Source organism: Equus przewalskii, chromosome 26 (assembly GCF_037783145.1).
Source record: "Equus przewalskii isolate Varuska chromosome 26, EquPr2, whole genome shotgun sequence".
Taxonomy (NCBI): Eukaryota; Metazoa; Chordata; class Mammalia; order Perissodactyla; family Equidae; genus Equus; species Equus przewalskii.
Window position 1 is genome coordinate 31,272,810 of NC_091856.1, and position 19,592 is coordinate 31,292,401.

Here is a 19,592-nt window from a genome sequence, read left to right on the forward strand (position 1 = left end):
TCCATTGATTCGGGTAGTCCCGAGCGGTGTGGGCAGTCCTCGGGGAGGCCCCGCCCCTCCCGGGTCGCCGTCCGGGCCTGTAACTGGCTGGTGGCGCGCCTGGAGGCGTGGCCAGCGAGGCGGCGCGCGGCGGGGCGGGGCTCCCGGAAGCGGCCCCTCCTGCCAGCTTGCCGGCGCCTCGGAGCCCGCGCTCGCTGTCTGAGGACGCCGGCGTGTCTCCGCGCTCTCCCCGCCGGCCCGCCGCCCGCGCCGGCGCCCCTGCTTCGCGCCCGATGGTGAGCAGTGTGTTGTGCCGCTGCGTGGCTTCCCCTCCCCCGGACGCCGCCGCCGCCGCCTCGTCGTCCGCCTCGTCTCAGGCGTCCGTGGACCCGTGCGGCGGCGCCGTCTGCGGGGGTCCGGACCACCGGCTGCGCCTGTGGAGCCTCTTCCAGACCCTCGACGTCAACCGCGACGGCGGCCTGTGTGTCAACGACCTGGCCGTGGGGCTGCGGCGCCTGGGACTGCATCGCACCGAGGGCGAGCTCCGGGTAGGCGACGCGCACCGTCCGCGCGGGACGGGAGGGGGCCCCGTGGCGCCCCAGCACCTCCGGGAGGTCCGGGCGACAGGTCTGAACGGCCCGGCCTCTTGGGCAGCCCCTTGGAGCTTGGCAGGCCTGGCGGATGGCTTCTTGGGCTGAGTGGAACCCCCTGAGTGACAGGTGGACACCCCATTTGTGCCGGGGTGGGAGTGGGGGCTCCTTCTGGAGTCTGTGGGCGCTTGAGCCGGAGGAAAGGCTCTTCGTGGCCACCCTCTGGGCTTTCTGATGGGCGAAAAGCCCCTTCCTGCTCAGGCTTGCCCCGAAGTAGGGGCCAGGTCTCAGGAGTCCGCCTTTCCTCACCCCCTGACCTTAAGGCTAAGCTTGATGCTCCCTCCTCCCCTCCTACATTGACGGGTTCATCCATCCTCCTCCCGCGGCACCCCTCCCTTCCCCTCTCGTTTCCATGCCAGCCGTGGGCCCTGATCTGGTTCCTCTCAGAAGCATGTGGGAGTTAAAAAATGGGAACTGGGGTTTCAGGCAGATCCGTGTCGGTGTGGGTGGTGAGAACTGACAGTTCTCACGGCTTAAGCTCATTCCCGTTGACATGCTTATCCAGAAAATGGCATCGTGATCACTTGCAAGGTTGCAGATTAGAGTGAAAGAATCTGGGGGAAAATTCTTCCTAAAGGTGAAAGTGTTGCACACCTAGGAGAGGATATTGTTACTCTGGTCCTGGACTGGGCTCTCAGCCAAGGGGGAAGGGAGAACAGAGCATAGCCATCTCTGGATCTGCCAGAAAGAGGAGAGCTGTCCTTTCTGTCTAAGAACCTCCAGCAGAGGCTGTTTCTTCCCCTGCTGTCTCTCATGGTATGTTTCCCCCCTCACTTTGTATCCGTACCTACCCCTTCCCAAGTATGTCATTTATTGTGTCTTAGCCTGGTTTACAACCTGGAGTAGGACTCCTAAGTACTTTACCCTCTCTTCTAAGTTAGTTCCTTTGGTCCATTGGTTCCTACCACAATTAGAGAATCTCTTATAGCCAAGCATGAAAAAAATCTGGTAAGACACCAGCGAATTAAACCAATTTGTTGGTCGAGTAGGTGTACATCACGTGTTTTTAACTCATGTCCAAGATATCTTGGACCAACATCCAAGGTAATTAACCTACTTAGGATCAACCTAGGAAGACCAAGGGTAATACTATACAAGATAGAATCACTGGGTTAAATCCAAGAGGTTTAGAGACAAGTTTAAAAAAAAATTTCAGTGAATTTTATATAAAATGGTGTTGTGAGCTGGATATTTTCCCACACATTTCTGATGAATAAGTCACCAGAAAGATAGGACGACTGAACTTAGAGAGTCTGTGCCTTATGGGTTCAGGGAGGTGTGGGTCCCGGGGAGCCTCTCTGCTCTTATGAACCTGCCCACTTGGCGTATACTGCCAGGCGCGTCAAGGGCATCTGGCTGCAGGAGTGTGTTTGGTATTTTCACCTTGCTTTGTGCCTCAACTGGAGTCACAGTGTTTTTGCAATTCATGCGCATCTGATAGTGATCCTAATTCATTGTTTTGGCAGTAAATTTCTAAGGGCAAGTAAGGAGAAAGTGATCGTTTTTCTTTCCAGTGTTGAAAGAAAACCTTTTTTTATTAACCAAAGGGAGACTAGCCTCTTGGAGTCACATTGGCTCTAAAATCTTTGACTCTCTGGCTGATCTGAGTCCTATGATGTGGAACAATTCTTTTGTATTCTTTGGTGTTTGGATTTAGTATGGACTCTGATTATTTCTCCAACTCTTTCAGCTGCTGAATAAGTTAAATTATTAGACAGCTTTGAGAGAGACTGGGAATGATCCATTTTCTTTTTTTATTACCTATAGAGGAGCACAGGTTAGTCCTGTGGTGAATGGTTTAAGTAGTAGAGAGAGAATCTGCCTTTTTGTAAATAACTGGGCGACAGGAAGACACTCTGCCTCATGAGCCCCCATACCACTTCCTGTTGAAATAGTATCAGTATTAGCTACACACAGAAAAAGTAGTGCCGCTGTTTTGCAGAATTAACAAACCCAGAGGAGGATTTGAGGGCCCTTTGGTTTGGTTTGAAATGAAATGCCCATGGGGGCAGGCACTGAAAAACACAACATCAAACTTTGACAGCTGCTTCATGTGACCCACAGGACCAATCTGAGATGCTGGGGTTTGTACAGGAATCAGCTGTGGGTGCTTATCCATGGGTAGTGGATGAACCCGGGGCATGTGACTCCACAAAGCCTCTTGCTAGCTTACAACAGCTTGGGTCAAATTTTTTTTAGAAATGAACCAGCAATTTTCGGCATCTGCCTTGGTTTCAGAAGAAATTGGGACAGTTGAGGAACAATTACTTAAAATGGAAGTGGGCAGAGAAACTGATGGCAGCCAGCCAGGGAAATTTTCTTTGTACAGGGCATATGAGCAAGAAGCCTGTCCTGGGACAAAAGAAGGGAAGGGTTTTTAAAGAAAGAAGAAGGATGACCGCAACAGCAGTGACTTCGGGAGATGAGGCTTCAGCTGGAGCTATTTATAGCATTGCCTATTTAAGGCGTTTTCATGTGACCAAACAAAATCTTTGTCTTACAACCGATTTAAAACGTAGGTTAGAGCCCAGGCGGCCAATTAGAGGAAGAACTCAAGCTGTGTTACATGTAAACAGTTGTCCCTTTACCTGAGGCTCGTGGGGCTCTGCTAAGGGGCTGGTGTTTAATGAAGGTGAAGATTCTAGAAGATGGCGTGGTTGAGTTTGCTGGCTTAGAGACTTGCGTACGCCCCATCTAGTTTGAGCTTCACTTTGTGAAGTAGGCGAGACAGAGATTTCGCCCCATTTTACAGAGCAAGGAACAGAGGTTCAAAAAGACTGTAAACAACCTCCAAACTCATTTGACCACGGAGGAATTAGACCAGAGAAGGAACTGGAACCATCTTCTGATTCCCATTCCACTCGTCTTTAACTATAGTAGTTGTTTCTGAGGGGACATGAAGACATTTCCCACCTGGGCTTTTGGGAGAACTTGAGAAAGATGAGAGCCATTTAAAACCACATCTGTTATTCCTAAAATAGGTCTCAAGATTATCCACAGATTATCCTGTCAAAGAATGAGAATCCGTCCTGTCCTAATTCTCTCCTTGACCTGAGCAGTGTACATGAGGCAATGTGTTGATTTGAAATAATTGAATGGAAGATCACTAATGTCAAATTGCTATGCTTAATCAAACAGTACTGTTGAACTCTATACCTTTAAATGTTTGGCCATTGTGGCGAAGGTATTTACCAAAATAGCTGGACTTAGATAAGATAATGTACAGAAGAAAGAGCCTTTTTCATAGAAAAGGAGTAGACATCGTTGGGTATAATATAATAGCCATTAGAAAAAGAAAAATGCTATTTGCAGATTAGGTTGAATTCATATATTAAACTGATTTTGTTATATTGTTGCAAAATGGGTTCCTGGCTCGAAGTAATTATCATCAAATTAACTAGAAGATTTTAAAAAAAGAATTAATTGGTATTTGGAAAGGTGAAGTCAAGTACCCTGATCTAAGACCAAGTAATAAATAAGAATAATATTTTCGAGAGGGCCTGATCTGGAGCTTCCGTTGGGTGAATTCCTTTGATGTTCAGAGTCATGAATTGTTGAAGTCTTCAGAAACCACAGAGGAATGAGAGAAACAAATATTTTGCTGGTATTCATTTCTAGGCCAGCTGAGTGCAGCCATGAGATAAATCCAGAAAACAAAACTGTGCTTACAGAGGACTAGTCTCATTAAACGAAATCTGGGCAAACTTTTCATTTTTAACTATTTCTTCTTATACTAATGTGAATTTGGCAGGGCCAAAGAATTTGGTCTTGGAAGAGTCACCGGCCATCATAGGCCAGCCCCCCACCCAGTGTGGGGAGCATTCCTCCTGCGACGTCCTTCATGGATGGCCATCCAGCCCATTCCATTGTGGACCTACTCAGGGTCATTGTGAGTTCGGTCTTGTGTCAGACTGAAGTCTGTCTGCTTGTATCTGCTGCCCATTTGCCCCAAGTTTACCTTCAGGAGCAAAAGGGAGAAGTGATCCGAGGGCCCTTTAAGTACCTGAAAACAGCTGCCTTATCTTCCTATAATGTCTGCTGCCGCTAGAAACAGTAGGTTTCATCATGCGTTTCTCACATGATATCCTCTCCACAACTTTCACGGTCCCTCATCTGAGGCAGTGTACTATGGGAGTAAAAGTACAGACTTCGCTTGGAAACTACACTATGTGGAAGAAGCCAGTCACAAAAGACTATATATTATATGATCCATTTATGTGAAAGTCCAGAATAGGGAAAGCTATAGAGACAGAAAGTAGATCAGTGGTTCCCTAGGCCTGGGAGGGGATGGGAACAGAGATAGGAAGGTGATAACTAAGAGGTTTGGAGTTTCTTTTTGAGGTGATGCAATGTCCTAATATTGACCATGACAATGGTTGCACATATCTGTGACTATATTAAAAACCAGTGAACTGTACACTTCAGTGGGTGATTTGTATTGTATGCAGACTTTATCTCAATACAACTGTTTTTAAAAACCCAGTACAGGCTTTGTGGTATAATCCTGGGTTCAAATATTATTTCTGCCGCATGCTAGCTGTGTGGCCTTGAGCAAGATACTCAACCTCTCCAAATCTTGGTTTCCTTATCAGAAACGCGGTGGGATGAATACCTACTTCATCAGGTTGTCGTGGGATTGAATTAGATGAAGTATGGTTCAGCCCGGCGGTGTAGTGGTTAAGTTCACACACCCCGCTTCGGCGGCCCAGGGTTCGCAGGTTCAGATCCCGGGCATGGACCTACCCTCTGCTCATCAGGCTATGCTGTGGTGGCATCCCATATACAAAGTAGAGGAAGATTGACACAGATGTTAGCTCAGGGACCATCTTCCTCACCAAAATAAATAAATTAGATGAGGTATATAAAGAGCCTAGTACAGTGTCTGACACAGTGTTCAACACAAAGTGACATTTTTCCCCCATTGAGTTTTTGAAAATAAGTTGCCCAGAAGTGGTCATAATCATCTCCATTTTTTCCCAGGCTGTTTAGGTGTGCAGTGGACTAGAAGGGAGGAGAAGGCCTGAGGACATCGGTAATAAAGGGTGGTTAGCGCTTTGGAAGAGCAGTCTCCTGTCAGCTAAGAGGGCCTTCCACAGGCTGGGGAGGAGGAATGTGGGTTGCGGAAATTCTGGGCCCTATAGGCACTGGGAAGGTTAAAACAAAAAAAGAAACCCTGGTGGCAGGAGATTTCTAAAAAGCTATCGAGGTGTGGTAGTCACTCTACACATAGGACGGTTTTGGCCCAAATGTTTCCCTGGACGGAAACGGGCCCTTAGGAACTCTGCTCTTGCAAGCCTGTTGCCCCTTTCATCAGCCGTGGATGGTCTTTTCTCAAAGATGGAGTTCTCTTTGAAGTTGTGACAGTGGAAGCTTCAGGCAGAGCTTAGTTCAAACCATTGGAGGTTATCCCACTAAGCGTGTTACCTTGCAGAAGCGGGACTGAGGCTCAGAGGCCGCGTTGGTTGAAGGCAAAGTCAGCAGCAGAACCCACGATGTTGGCTCTGCCCAGTTTAGCTGACACTCACTGCCTCCTATGGCTGTAGGTACTTCACTAGCCCCTAAAGCTTGCAAGCTTTATATGTACAGTTTCGGACATTGACATATCTGTGCGTAACGCCAGCTCGGCCTCCTAAGCCCCCGATGGTGCTCAGGAAGCAGTGCCGGAAATGAGAGGTGCACTCTTCCTCAACATGGGACATAAAGGACTCAACACAACACCTAAAAACACAGATTGTTGTCTTAAAGATGCACCTTTCTTTAAAGTAAATAAATGAATTACAAGGGTAGGACTTAAGGAGCTTCTCACATGCTTTAAACTCTTGGCGGGGTTTCCAGGAAGCTTGGAAAGGAGGTGAGTCATGCCTCATTTTCCCAGGGTCAAGGGGGAAACTGGAAATGGTGGCTGTCCCTGTTCCTGCTGCTGCTTTGTGACGCTTTCCACATTGTTCCATCCACCCCAGGCCTCCTGCTTTCTTTCCTCCAGCCCTCCCTCCCCTCGTCTGGTGTCTGATGGGACTCCAAAACACAAAGAAAACCATTTACATTGTGTGAGAAAACTCTCAAAACCATTGAAATGCCAGTGGTGGGAGAAAAAAAAAAAGTGGGCAGAGAGGGTAGTTTAGAGCCCCAAGAATCAGCACAAACTGTGAAGTCCTTGTCTGGAGCTCTACACAATTGAATAGTCCTGTTGATTAAAACCAGCCAGCTACAGCGCCCACCTTCGTCAGCCTGTTGGTTCTTTCCCCATCCCACATGTAAAACGCTACTGTCACCTTTGCTTAATGCCTTTAGATTGAGTCTGAATCCGTAGGACATTAGAGCTAGAAAGGCTTTCAAGGTTTTTCCAGTTCAGTCCCCACGTTTTGCAGCACAGAGAGGTTAAGCAACTTGTCCAGGGTGTACAGAGGCACTAGTAGGGGCATGATAAGGTCCCTGTGGCAGCCCTTAGTGACGCATTTATAGACACAGTTTACTTTGTTTCTTTTTTCATTCACATCTTGGGTGTGTTCTTCTTGCTAGTCTCTGCTTTAACCTGTTATAAAAGGTAAAGATAGCATCTGGTACATAGTTCCATAGCTAAAAAATGCCTTTTCTGAATTGTTTCTAGGAGCTGGCTTGGTATAAACCAGTTACTCTTACAGAGAATGCTTTACCCCCTGGGCAGCTCTGGTGCGTCTTTGCTGCCGGCAGCTGGTGGGCAGGTCTCACACTTCTGTCCGGCCCTTCTGGGCAATCCTCCCTGAGTACAGAGCAAGCAGCTGGGGAGAGCTCATTCAGACGATCTTAGTTTTAGAGGGCGATCCTGAAATCAGTTTCCAGAAACTGAAAACAGTTAGGGTTCCTTTATTAATAAATCTACTGGTTTGCCTTTTCGTGTGGGAGAAGGAAGGGCATGAATAAGGATAAAGTGGCTGCAGCAAGCAGGGTGAATGTGTGCCGATGGTTTGGCTCCCACTGATCAATTTTGGGTTGGTTGAGAAATTTTCAGTCATTTTAGGTGATTGGGTATTTACATGCTGGACTCAATACCATATTCTCCACCTCCCCCTTACACTTGGCATATGTCTAATCTGAAGGAGAATCATGCTCTCGAAAGAGAAGAAAAAGAAGAGAAATTAACGCTGTTCTGTGCAGTCTCTTGCTTCTGCAGAACTTTAATTTACATGTCACAGCTCAAAATCCTACACTTAAAATTGGATTAATTTTATACACTCCTCACTTTGTTTTAGGGAAAAGAAAAAGACATCTTTGTTAGTTGGCATTGACCTTGAACTTGGACCCTCAGTGAGGACTGGCTTTCACCAGCAGTAAGCAGAAGCCATCAAGAGACTGAGTGTTTTCTCTGGAGTACGCTTCTTTCCTCTTTCTTTTCCATGGTCACAGGCATTTCCTTTAGGGAGTTTTTGCTGAAGCTAGATGTTCTGGTTTTACTTCCTAAAATGGAAATAGATTAGGGGATTTCACCTTTCTGTCACCGCAGTTTTGTCATCTTCAATGCCTTGGTCTCATTTGTGCCAAATGAGGCGAGTGCCTGGCTCTTCTTCATTGTGTAATTGTGCGCTGAGTCACCAACAAGAAGGCGTTTAATAGTCCTGCCTTCCATCCTGAAACCTCAGCTGCCAGAGGGCGGTGCTGGACAGCATCTGGGATCCAGGCATTAAGTTCCCAGGTTGGTCCATTTCAGAGAAGGGTAGTCCCTGCCACAGCTGTGCCTCTGAAATAGCAAATCGCTACCATGTATCAGTGTATAAATGAGATCCTTGAAACTCTTTTGCTCTTGTACTGTCCTAAAAGAATTTAAAAAAACAATTTACTCCCTTGCACTTTTTTTTTTTTTGAGGAAGATTAGCCCTGAGCTACCATCTGTGCCCATCTTCCTCTACTTTCTTTGTGGGACGACTGCCACAGCATGGCTTGACAAGTGGTGCGTAGGTCCACAGCCGGGATCTGAACCGGCGAACCCCGGGCCGCTGAAGTGGAACGTGTGAACTTAACTGCTGTGCCACTGGGCCGGCCCCTCCCTTGCACATTTTTAAGTTGACATAAAAAACTTTTTTCTTAAGTTTAATAGCTGCAGAGGATTTAATTTTTGGCATACTGTATATCTGCTTTATATGTTTTTGTTGGTTTGGGTTTTGGTCAAAACTTTAGAGTTTTGTAGATTTGACTCATTCCGTTTATGGAAAATGCCCTCGATATAACTTAATTGGCCCAGCCAGTCCTCATTATTAAATCAGTCCAGGTTTCTGTCAGATAAATCTGGCTTCATTTTTCAGTTAAAAAAATGCGTAAATAATATTCCCTCTAGCAGCATCTCTTCTGAATGTTATAATAATTCTAAGATGGGTAGTAGGTAGATAAACTGGTGGTCGTGTGACATGGGGCATTACCTGGAGTCGGTTGTGAGAGCTCAGGTCTCTATTTTGTAGATTCTTGGAAGAGTGGGTTATTTCTGCGGGTGATTAGCCTCGTCTGAACCAGGTTGTGTTGATGTTTATAAGCTACACTTAGAGGACGGCTATACTGGCCAGCCCTGTCTCTGGATACGGGTGGTCCCTCGTACCCAAGAAAGCTAAGTGTGGTAGGGTTGTATTAGAGTAATTGCACGTAACCCAAAAGAAACTAATGGTCTATCACAGACTGCTGGTTTAGGGGATGCTGTGGTGTAAGGAAAGAGATGTACTGTGTTAACCTACAAGAAAATCAAAGATACAAGAAAAGTACTTTAAAATGAAAATATTGGTAAAGTATGCAATTGAACAAATTTTCGTTGATCTCTGTCTTAGGTGCTGGTCAGGGGAGATTTAAGGATAAATAAGGCATGGTCTCTTCTTCACCTTTCCTTTTTACTTCCTTTCTTCTGCTTACTTTGGGTTTCGTTTGTTCTTTTCTGATTTCTGAGGTCATTGATTTGAGATCTTCTCTGTTACAGGCATTCCCGTCTATTTACCACTTTGGTTGCATTCCACAAATTTTGATATGCTGTACTTTCATACCATTCAAAATACTTTCTAATTTCTCTTTGGATTTCTTCTTTGACACATGGGTTATTTAGAATTGTGTTATTTAATTTCCAAATATCTAGATATTTTCCAGATATCTTTTGTTTTTGATTTCTAATTTAATTCCACTGTGGTCAAAAACCGTATTTTGTACAAGTTGAATCCTTTTAAATTTAGTGAGATTTGTTTTATAGGCCGGAATATGTTCTGTGTGTACTTGAAAAGAATGTATATTCTACTCTTGTTGGGTGAGGTGTTTTGTAAATGTCAGTTAGGTCAAGTTGGTCGATAGTGTTGTTCAGGTCTTGTGTCCTTACTGATTTTTCTGTCTACTGACTCTACAAGTTGAGAGAAGGGTGTTAAGATCTCTGACTACACTGTGGATTGGTCTCATTTTCCTTGCAGTTGTATTGGTTTTTGCCTCATGTATTTTGAACCTCTGTGATTTGGTACAAAAACATTTAGGATTGTTATGCCCTCTTGATGAATTGACCCCTTTATCATTATGAAATGACCATGATAATATCCTTTGCTCTGAAACCTACTTTGTCTGATTAATATACCCATTCCAGTTTTCTTTTGATTAATATAAACATCGTGTATCTTTTCCTATCCTTTTACTTTTAACCTATTTGTGTCTTTATATTTAAAGTGTTTCTTATGGGCAACATATAGCTAGATCTTACTTTTTTTTTTTATCCAATATGACAATCTCTACCTTTTAATTGGGATGTTTAGACCATTTATACCTACTGTTGTTATTGATTTGGTTAGGTTTAAGTCTACCATCTTATTTATTTATTATTTATTTATTTATTTCTGAGGAAGCTTAGCCCTGAGCTAACTTCTGTTGCCAATTTTCCTCTTTTTTTTTGCTTGAGGAAGATTAGCCCTGAGCTAACATCTGTGCCAGTCTTCCTCCACTTTTTATGTGGGTTGCCACCACAGCATGGCTGATGAGTGGTGTAGGTCCGCACTCAGGATCCAAACCCACAAACCCAGGCCGCTGAAGGGGAGCATGCTAGGCTTAAACCACTTTGGCACAGGGCTGGCCCCAATAGAGCAAATTTTTTTTTTTTTTTTTTGCTGAGGGAGGTTCTCCTGAGCTAACCTCCACTGCCAACCTTCCTCTTCTTGTTTGTGAGCTGCTGCCACGGCATAGCCACTGACAGAGAGGTGATGCAGGCCCATGCCCGGGAACCAAACCTGGGCCACTGAAGCAGATCAAGCTGAACTTACCCACTAAGCCACCGTGGCTGGCCCTTTGTAATTGTTTTTTATGTGTCCCTTCTGTTCCTTGTTCCCATTTTCTCAGAGTATCCAAGAATTCTACTCAATTCTGATACTGTCTTCCTGGAGATAGAATCAAATTCCACAGGTCACACAAGGCTGCCCCCCACTTCAGACACCAGTCGCAAGCTCAAGTTGTTGCCTGTGCTTCTGACCAACTGGTTACAAACTGGAGGTTCCAATGGCCCCCTCCAGCTCAGGATGCCAATCCTAAGCCCAGCTCATTACCTGTACTTCCGACCAAGTGGCTCTAAATCAGAGGTTCCCACGACCCCCACCTTAGGTTCAATTAATTTGCTAGAACAGCCCCCAGAACTCAAGAAAATCTGTTTACTCACTAAATTACTGATTTATTACAAAGGATATTAAAGAGTATGAATCAACAGCTGGATGAAGAGATACATAGGGTGAGATCCCAAACAAAGGAGCTTCTGTCCTTATGGAGCTTGGTGCCCAGCACAGTGGCATGTGAAACCATTCTGGTTCCCCAACATGTAAGCTCTCCAGAAAGAAGGTGCGATGAGCTGTCCTTTTGGGTGTTTATGGAGCCTTCATTACTTACTCATGATTGATTAAGTCATTGGCCATTGGCAACTGATTCAACCTCAAGCCCCCCTCCACTCCCCGGAAATAAGTGGGTGGAACTGAAGTTCCAATTTGATCACATGGCTGGTTCTCCTGGCAATCGGCCCCCACCCTTGGGTGGGGTCCAAAACTCATCTTCATTAACATAAGCAAGTCACCTTTCACCTTTATGGCCCTGAAGCATTTTCAGGAACTGAGGCCAAGAGACCAACTATTTTGACAAAAGATGCTCCCATTTCTCTTATTGCTCAGGAAATGCCAAGGGTTTTTGGAGCTGTGGATGAAGACCAGTATATCTGAGAAATATATTTCAATCATCTGAATGACCAAATATCGCAACTTTCTTTTCTCTCCTCCCAGCCTTTGTGCTGTGGTTCTCATAAATTTTTACTTCTACACATGTTATAAACCTGATACTGAACCTCTTAATCTCAAATTTGTGTGCCCAATGCACAGTAAGCCAATCACTGAGACATCAGTGCTTGGAGATAGAGAAAGTTTTACTCAAATTGGCCAAAAGAGAAGCTGGGAGCATGGGTTCTCAAATCTGCCTTAAGACAAGCAAGCAGGGGGTCTTATAGAGCTAAGGAATGTGGCAGGAGGAGTTTTGAGAAACAAAGGGGTAATCCTGTCTCTTTCACTCCTGATGAGCTTCTGGGCAATCTGACTTCTGGGGCCAAGAGTGGCTGGGGGTTGGTTTTCTCGTGATCCTTGAAGGTATTCTCTTTCTTCTATAAAACAAGCTCATAAATCCTTGTGACCTTTGAGTTACCTCTCAGGTTAAACAAGAAAACAGCGAATTGACCAGATTAACTTTTCATAACAAGGTCAAAAGGTAATCTTATTGAATGTTTACAGTCACTGTCAGGTACCTGGTTTCAAACCGACAATACATTGTTTTAAACAGTCACTTATCTTTTAAAGAGACTTAAATAATAAGAAAAAAGTCCTTTATATTTACCCACCCAGTTAGCATTTCTGGTGTTCTTCATTCCTTTGTGTAGATTCAGATCTTCATCTGGTTCCATTTTTCCTTCTCCCTGAAGGATTCCTTTAACATTTCTTGTAATGCAGATCTGCTGGTGTTAAATTCTTTCAGGTCTTGTATGTCTGAAAAGTCTTTGTTTTGCCTTCCTTTTGGAAGGTATTTTTCTGGGTGTAGAATTCTGGGTTAACAGTTTCTGACTGGAAGTCCCCTGTCATTCTTGTCTTTGTTCCTCTGTATGTAATGGGTCTTTTTTTTTTAATAGTTGCTTTTAAGATTTTCCTCTTTGTCACTGGTTTTCAGAAATTTAATGTGATGTGCCTAAGCGTAGCTGTTTTGTTTTTGTTTTTGTTTTTTAATGTTTCTTATACTTGAGGTTAGTTGAGCTTCTTGGATCTCTGGACTTGTAGTTTTCAATAAATTTAGGCAAAAATCTGGCCATTGTTTCTTAAAGTATTTTTTCTGTCCCCACCTTCCTGGACTCTGGTTATGTGTATGTTAGCCTGTTAGTGGTTCTCCCACAGTTCACTGATGCTCTGCTCATTTATTTTGTTTTTTCTCTGTGTGTTTCATTTTGGAAAGTTTCTATTACTGTGTCTTCAAGTTCATTAATCTTTTCTTCTGCATTGTCTAATCTGCTGTTAAAACCTTCCAACAATTAGGACCCACAACTAAAATATGCAAGTATGTACTGGGGGGATTTGGGGAGAAAAAGCAGAAAGAAAAAAAAAAGAAGATTGGCAACAGTTGTTATCTCAGGTGCCAATCTTTAAAAACAGAACAAAACAAAAAAACCATCCAGTGTATTTTTCATTCAGACATTGTAGTTTTCATCTAGAGTGTCGGTACTATCTCTATTTAACATGCTTGATATTTCCATTAGCTTCTTGAGCATCTGGAATACAATTATGACTTTTAATATCCTTATGTATGAATTTTATTATATATGTCGTTTCTGAATCAGTTTCAGTTGATTGATTTCTATCCTCATTATGGGTCATCTTTTCCTGTTTCCTTGCATTCCTCTTAATTTTTTATTGGCTCTTATCTTGTTGGTTCCTGGATATTTTTTGTATTCCTATAAATGTTCTTGAGCTTTATTCTGGGGTGCAGTTAAAGTTTTTGGAAACAGTCTGTTTCAGGGCTTGGTTTTTAAAGCTTTGTTAGGCAGGGCAAGAACAACATTTAGTCAAAGACTAGTTTTGCCCCGCTATTGAGGCAAAACCTGAGTACCCTTCCTGAACCTCCCTCTGTTATGAGGTTTTCCGCTCCGGCTGGTGGAAGCAGGAACTGTTCTTAGTGCTATGGTGCCTTGGCTGGTTCCATTCCCACCCTCGGGCAGTCTCCTCGCACACTTGTGCTGTGACTCTAGAGGGCCTGTGCAGCCTGCTCCTCTCTAGTACTCTGTCCTGCGAACTCTAGCTGCCTGGACCTCCCTGGACTCCCAGCTCCATCTCTTCAACATGAGGAGACTGCTGGGCTCTGCCTGAGTGCCCACCCTCTGTACCATAGCCTGGAAACTCCAGCCGGGAAGCTGGGGCAATCATGGGGCTCACCTCATTTGTATAGCTCTCAGGGGCCACTGTTCTTTGTTGCCTGACGTCCAAACCAGTGTTTCGTATATTTTATCTGGACATTTAATTGCTGTTGGCAGGAAGGTGAAGTGGTCCCTGCTACTCCATCTTGGCTGGAACCCCCTGAGTTCATAACTGAGATTTCTCTTAAGTTTGTAGATGGGGGCCCAAAACATCACCATCTCCTCCATTTCACCAGACTTTCAGGGCCTCAAAACAAGATTCATGTTCATGAAAGGGTTCCTTATTTCCTTAGGGTTTCTGGCTCTGGACTGGCTTTTCTGTCGTATTGAAAATGCTTAGTTGCTAAGTGGCCCCTGCTCTCACTAGCTGTCGGCAACGAGCTGTTGGCAACCTAGGTACACTGAGACTTGCGAATTGAAAAAAATACAAAAACAAAAGATTACCAGCATAATTAAGGGCAGACTACAAATAAAGGATAATTAAGACAGGGCCCAAAACAAAAAACTACTTAGTTGCATGAACTCACAATCATTTTCTAGATAACGATAATAAAATACCTAGTAGCTATTGAGTGCTCTGTACTATTCTAAGAGTTTTCTATATTATATGGTTCAGTCCTTAACCAACACTTTGAAGTAGCAATATGGTTCTGTTACCACCCCCATTTTGCTCATAAGGATATTAAAGCACAGAGAGCTAAAGTGGCTTGACCAAGATCATACAGCTAGTAAGTGATGGCAGGATTCATACCTGAGCTCTGGCTCCACAGATCATACATTTAATCAGCACACAAAACAGCTTCTAGATAAGGTTGTTCTGTATATCCAGTGAAGGCAGCTGATCCAGGCTCCTGCAGCTTTGGAACAAGCATTAGGAAGCCCTAGCTTGGCTATCTTGCTTTCTATTCTCATGTTTTCTTTTTAAATAGTTGTTGTATGTATGTATATATGCTTGCGTGCCTGTTCATGGGTGCTCATGATTCAGTTTCACAAGATATGAAGATATTCACTGAAAAAAAATCTCCCGTCTGCCTTTCTCTTCTCAAACCCCCAAGTGCCCTCCCTGCCCCAAACCATCTCTCCAATTTTAGTGTCTTTCCAGAAATATTCTTCACATATACGAGCTTAGAAATAAATGGCACCATTCTATCCCCTTTCTTCTGCACCTTGATTTTTTTCATTTAACAAGATATTTTCAAGTCATTCCATAATAGTATGTATAGAGCTGCCTTATTCTTTTTAACAGCTGCACAGGGTTCCACTGCATGGGTGTGCCATGATTTATGAACCCACTCCCCTTTTAAAGGACTTTAAGTTATTTTCAAACTTGTCGTATTATAAAGAAGGCTGCAAAAACTATCCTTGTATTTTATCACATATCTGTATCACATATATATCATATCTGTGTATTTGTGATTTCCCACATGTGCAAATATATCTGCAGGATAAATTGCTAGATGTGGCATTGCCACGTCCAAGGGCTTGTGCTTTGGAAGAGTCAGTGGCTGTGACTAGACTGCTCCTCAGAGAGGTTGTGCTGGTTTACACTCTCATGGCAGCAGATCAGGGCGTTTGTCTAGCCATATGGTCCCCAAACAGTTTATTAAACTTTTTTCATGCTTGTGTTGTTAAAATAATGTTATGAGCACCGCATCAAAGGGCCACCTTTTTGAGAGATGAGTAGTTGGTCACTGCATTTGTCTGCCAGTAAATTAACAGATGACCGAAGCTTAATTTCCTTTTGTTCATCATTCACTCAGTTCAGTCTACAGACTTCATCTGTGCCTGTCCTGGATACTAGGGGTAGAATGATCTGTCACTTTGTCCCTGTCCCCAGGCAGCTCATCGTGGAGAGGCAGACACAGAAGTAGCTATGGTATGGCGTGCCTTATGTTACACATGGATGGAGAGAATGGGATAATGGAACAAAGAAAAGTGTTGCTAGATGTCTTAGGAAGTGTTTCCAGGCACTCTTAATCATGTTAAACTTGATGGTGAATGTCATCCTGGAAACAAGCCAGGTGGCGAGGACGAAGTTGGGCTCCTGCAGACAAGCCAGCTGGGCCTGGATTCTGTGAGACTGGAAGCTTGTCTGGAGGTGGGGCCTCCCTGCAGAACTGCCGGCTGCACGCAGGGAATCGGCCGCCTGTGATTGGAGGGATGTTGCCGGTCGGGATAACGAACTTGGTAGTGTCGGCAGAGGTGATTGGCCGCGCCCTGCTGCAGTGAGAATGCAGACTGGATGCTCGAGTCCTCGCTCGTGTGATGACCATTAGTTGAGCGAGGACAGCTGAATAATTGGGAGCTTGAAGTTGCTTCTGTCTCCGGGAGAGGTCTTTTGGGCTACTGCTTTTTCCTCTTTTAAAAAAGCCAAGCGTTTGATCACCGTTGACCTGCAGAAGTGAGTTTGTATCGAAGAAGCTCCAGCTGCTCTCTCCTGATTGCCAGCAACCCGGCGGGGCTCTCTTAGTGTGAGCTACTTCTCAGGCCGGGCACGACAGCAGTGCTAGCCAATTTGAAAAGGCAAGGAACAGCCACTGCATGCAGAGCTTCCAGCCTTCCAGCCCCCCAGGCTAGTCTTCCAAGCAGCTGAGTAGCCAGTGACCCTTGGTATTGTGGTCACATCCCTCCTCCGAAGTGAACAGTCACCGTTGCGCCGTGCGGAGGAAGCCGTGATGTTGCAGATGCTGTGGGATTTTCTGTCAAGCTTTCTCCCCAGGGCTGGGTGCCACGGCTCCAGGGAGGGGACCGATGAGGAAGTCAGAGGCACCCCAGCTCCTGCTCGGGGAGACCAGATGCCAAGCTTTTTGGGGAAACAGGACGGAAGGGCTGAGGCCACGGAAAAGAGACCCACCATTTTGCTGGTGGTCGGACCTGCAGAGCAGTTTCCTAAGGTAATGGCAACCTCAAGAGGACCACCTGGTTTAGGGGCTGGGCTGGGATCACTGTCCTGGAGAAAACTGGAGCCGGGGAGGAAGAGAGACTCATAAATCAATCGTTTTGGTCTTGGAGACTGGGGAGAAATGTTAGACAATGAGGAAGCCCAAATCTTCAGTCCACAGTCTTTCTGTGGCCACTGTAAAAAGCTTTATTATCCTATTATGACCACTTCAGTGTGACCGTTTGGGGAAGGAAGGTTGAATGCAATTATCTCCGCATTTGTCAGTTTGGCCCCAGAAAGCCATTTGAAAGGAGGGGACAAACGATTACAGTGTGTCTTATGTCTTAGTGTATCCAAACAATGCAGGGGGAACCAAACTAAGCGGGCAACAGAGTGACCCTCCAGAGTTGAACCCAGCTGCCTGGAGGTGGGAGGGCCAGCCTGTCCTGCAGCCCAGAGGTCATACCCCTTGCCCAGCGGGCGGAGGACCCCGCTTACCTTTGGTCTGGGAGGAAGAGGGGGTGGTCAGAGGAGAGGCTGGAGCCCCTCTTGGGTCTGTGGGTCTGCTGAGTGCTAGGGCCTTCCGTCTGTCTCTTGCCGTGAGCGTGGGTTGTCTCATCTGATCCTCACAGGGGCCAAGGCAAGTGGTAATACGCCCATTTCATAGATGAGGAAACTGAAGTACAGAAAGGCTAAGTGATTTGCCCAGGGTTAAACCAGTGAGGAGGGTAGAGCTGAGGTGTCACCCCTAATCTGTCTGGAACTTTGCCCTGATTGCCTCACTGTCGCGTAAGAAGGCAGTCCTTAACGGGACCAGTCGAGTTCTGGGTTTGAACAGAAAGTGCTGTTTGGCAGAGATTTCTCCTGCCTGCGGCAGGAGTGACCTTTTTCACCTCCTGAGCTTTGGTTATTTTGAATCTTTTCTCCTTTCTCAGGATAAAAATCAACTGGAGAAGGGAAGGAGATTCTGCCCTGTGTCTGGCACATTGTAGAGTCCCCAAAGATGTTTGCTGAATTGCTACATTTAAGAAAGAAATGTTTATTTTTCCTTTGCTAAGTGGGAGGGCCTTGTGATGCAACAACTTTTGCAGTGTGTTAAATTGAAGCCTTCGGGAGAATCCTTAGTCTGTGATGGGCTCCTCCCAGGCAGCAGGGGTCTCAGAGTCTGTCTTATGGCTGACCTGTGCTTCGAGAGGTGTCACTTTCTACCCTTCAATCGTTTTAAACGGTCTCAGAAGTGACGATGGCGCTCTCTTTTGTGAGGAACTTTTATCTACTGACCTGCTTGCCTTATTGCCAAGGGAATAAGGGGTTGGCTGGCTCCCCTTTAAATTCACCTACTTTTGACTTTAATAATTAACTGCCCCATTTCCCAGACTTGGGCGGCACCTTTCGCCAGCCCTCCCCCAAGGGTGGCCACGTGTCCGGACTTTCTGTTCCCAACAGCATAGTTCTTGGCCTGCAGAATCAGGAGCTGTGGGGGCTCAAGTTGAGACCCACACCTTCCGGTGGCACTCTTTCCCAAAAGAGAGACAGATCAGCTGGCTGAGGGTGGGGGAGCCCAAAGAGGGAGCTCCATCACCGGTTTAGTTTGAAGCAAGAAAGAAAGCACGTCTGGGCAGTGTGGACTCTGCAAAAGCAGATAAACCGAGAATTGCAAGAGTGTCCGTTTCCAGGGCAGCTACTTTGAAGGTGGGGTTTGGGGTTTGTGGTCATTGGCCGGTGGGGCCTGGCCTCGCCTGTTCTCTCAGGAAGAGGCTTCCAAAACATTCTGGAAACCTCGAGAAGTTCACTTTGGTTCTCAGGCTTCTCACTTTCCCATCATCATGACTTTGTTTTCTCTCACTTCCCCCGTTTAAATATGTCTGCTTGTGAGGCAGGTTCCTGCGGCCTTTTATTCTAGAAACTGCTCCAGTGTTTCCCTTTATCTTTGTCTCAGAGTTAACCCACAGTTGGAGAAGAAAGCTGTTACTCCAGAGTGGGAGGTGCCCTCAGCGGCATTCAAGCCTCAAATCTTGAGGGGCTGTCTTAGAAGCTCAGAGAATTTTGTTCATTGTGTGTCTAATTGCCAAGTGTAGGCAGGTTTCACTGGAAACTGGCTACACTGGGCTGTCATGGCAACGTGATCATCAAATGACACTGCGGCCCCAGCAGCAAATGAGGTTTGAGAGCCTTACGATGGGTGGGGCTAGAACAACCGGATGCTGGCGGGGCTCCTTGGCATATTAATATTTTTGGCTTGGTCTGAGTCATTGCAGCAGAGGGAGCAATAGTTTACGACCTAGTGCCGCACTCCCAAAGGCACTGTACCTGTCCTTACTCATGCTATTCCAGCGCTTACAGGAAGCACCTGCTTTTTTGGCATGAAACAGAATAGAACAAGGAGAGCTTGAAAGGGCATTGGCCGATTTGAGAGTGAGAAGGTGTTCGTGACAGGAACTGCTACTGTGCAGATTAAATGACATCCAACACCCTGAGTTTTGTGGGATCTGGAGTTGCCGTCATTGTTCCTGAATACTAGCTGCTACAGGAATGGACGTCAGAAGAGAGGAAACAAAAGTAGATCTGTGTCACAAAAGCAGAATAAGAGAGCAGAGAAGAATAGTAGCTAGCAGGAGGGGGAGAGACAGTACGTGACGCCGGGATGTTGAAGAACCCTGTGCTGGAGTGAGACATCAGGATC

The 19,592-nt window shown here is 45.5% G+C and overlaps 1 protein-coding gene across 4 annotated transcripts in view; it reads left to right on the plus strand.

The window, feature by feature from the left end:
* The first annotated feature begins 3 nt into the window (after nucleotides 1-3).
* The window catches only part of SLC25A25 (solute carrier family 25 member 25), a 33,230-nt gene continuing 13,641 nt past the window's right edge, over nucleotides 4-19,592 (plus strand). For 2 of the 4 annotated variants that reach the window (XM_008519965.2, XM_008519964.2), the window contains exon 1: nucleotides 14,560-16,922. In XM_008519965.2, the coding sequence (XP_008518187.1) occupies nucleotides 16,704-16,922 (219 nt within the window). In that variant the 5' untranslated portion in view covers nucleotides 14,560-16,703. Of the gene's footprint in view, nucleotides 528-14,559; nucleotides 16,923-19,592 lie in introns of those variants that run through there. The other 2 variants (XM_070596360.1, XM_070596359.1) reach the window with 2 other exon arrangements.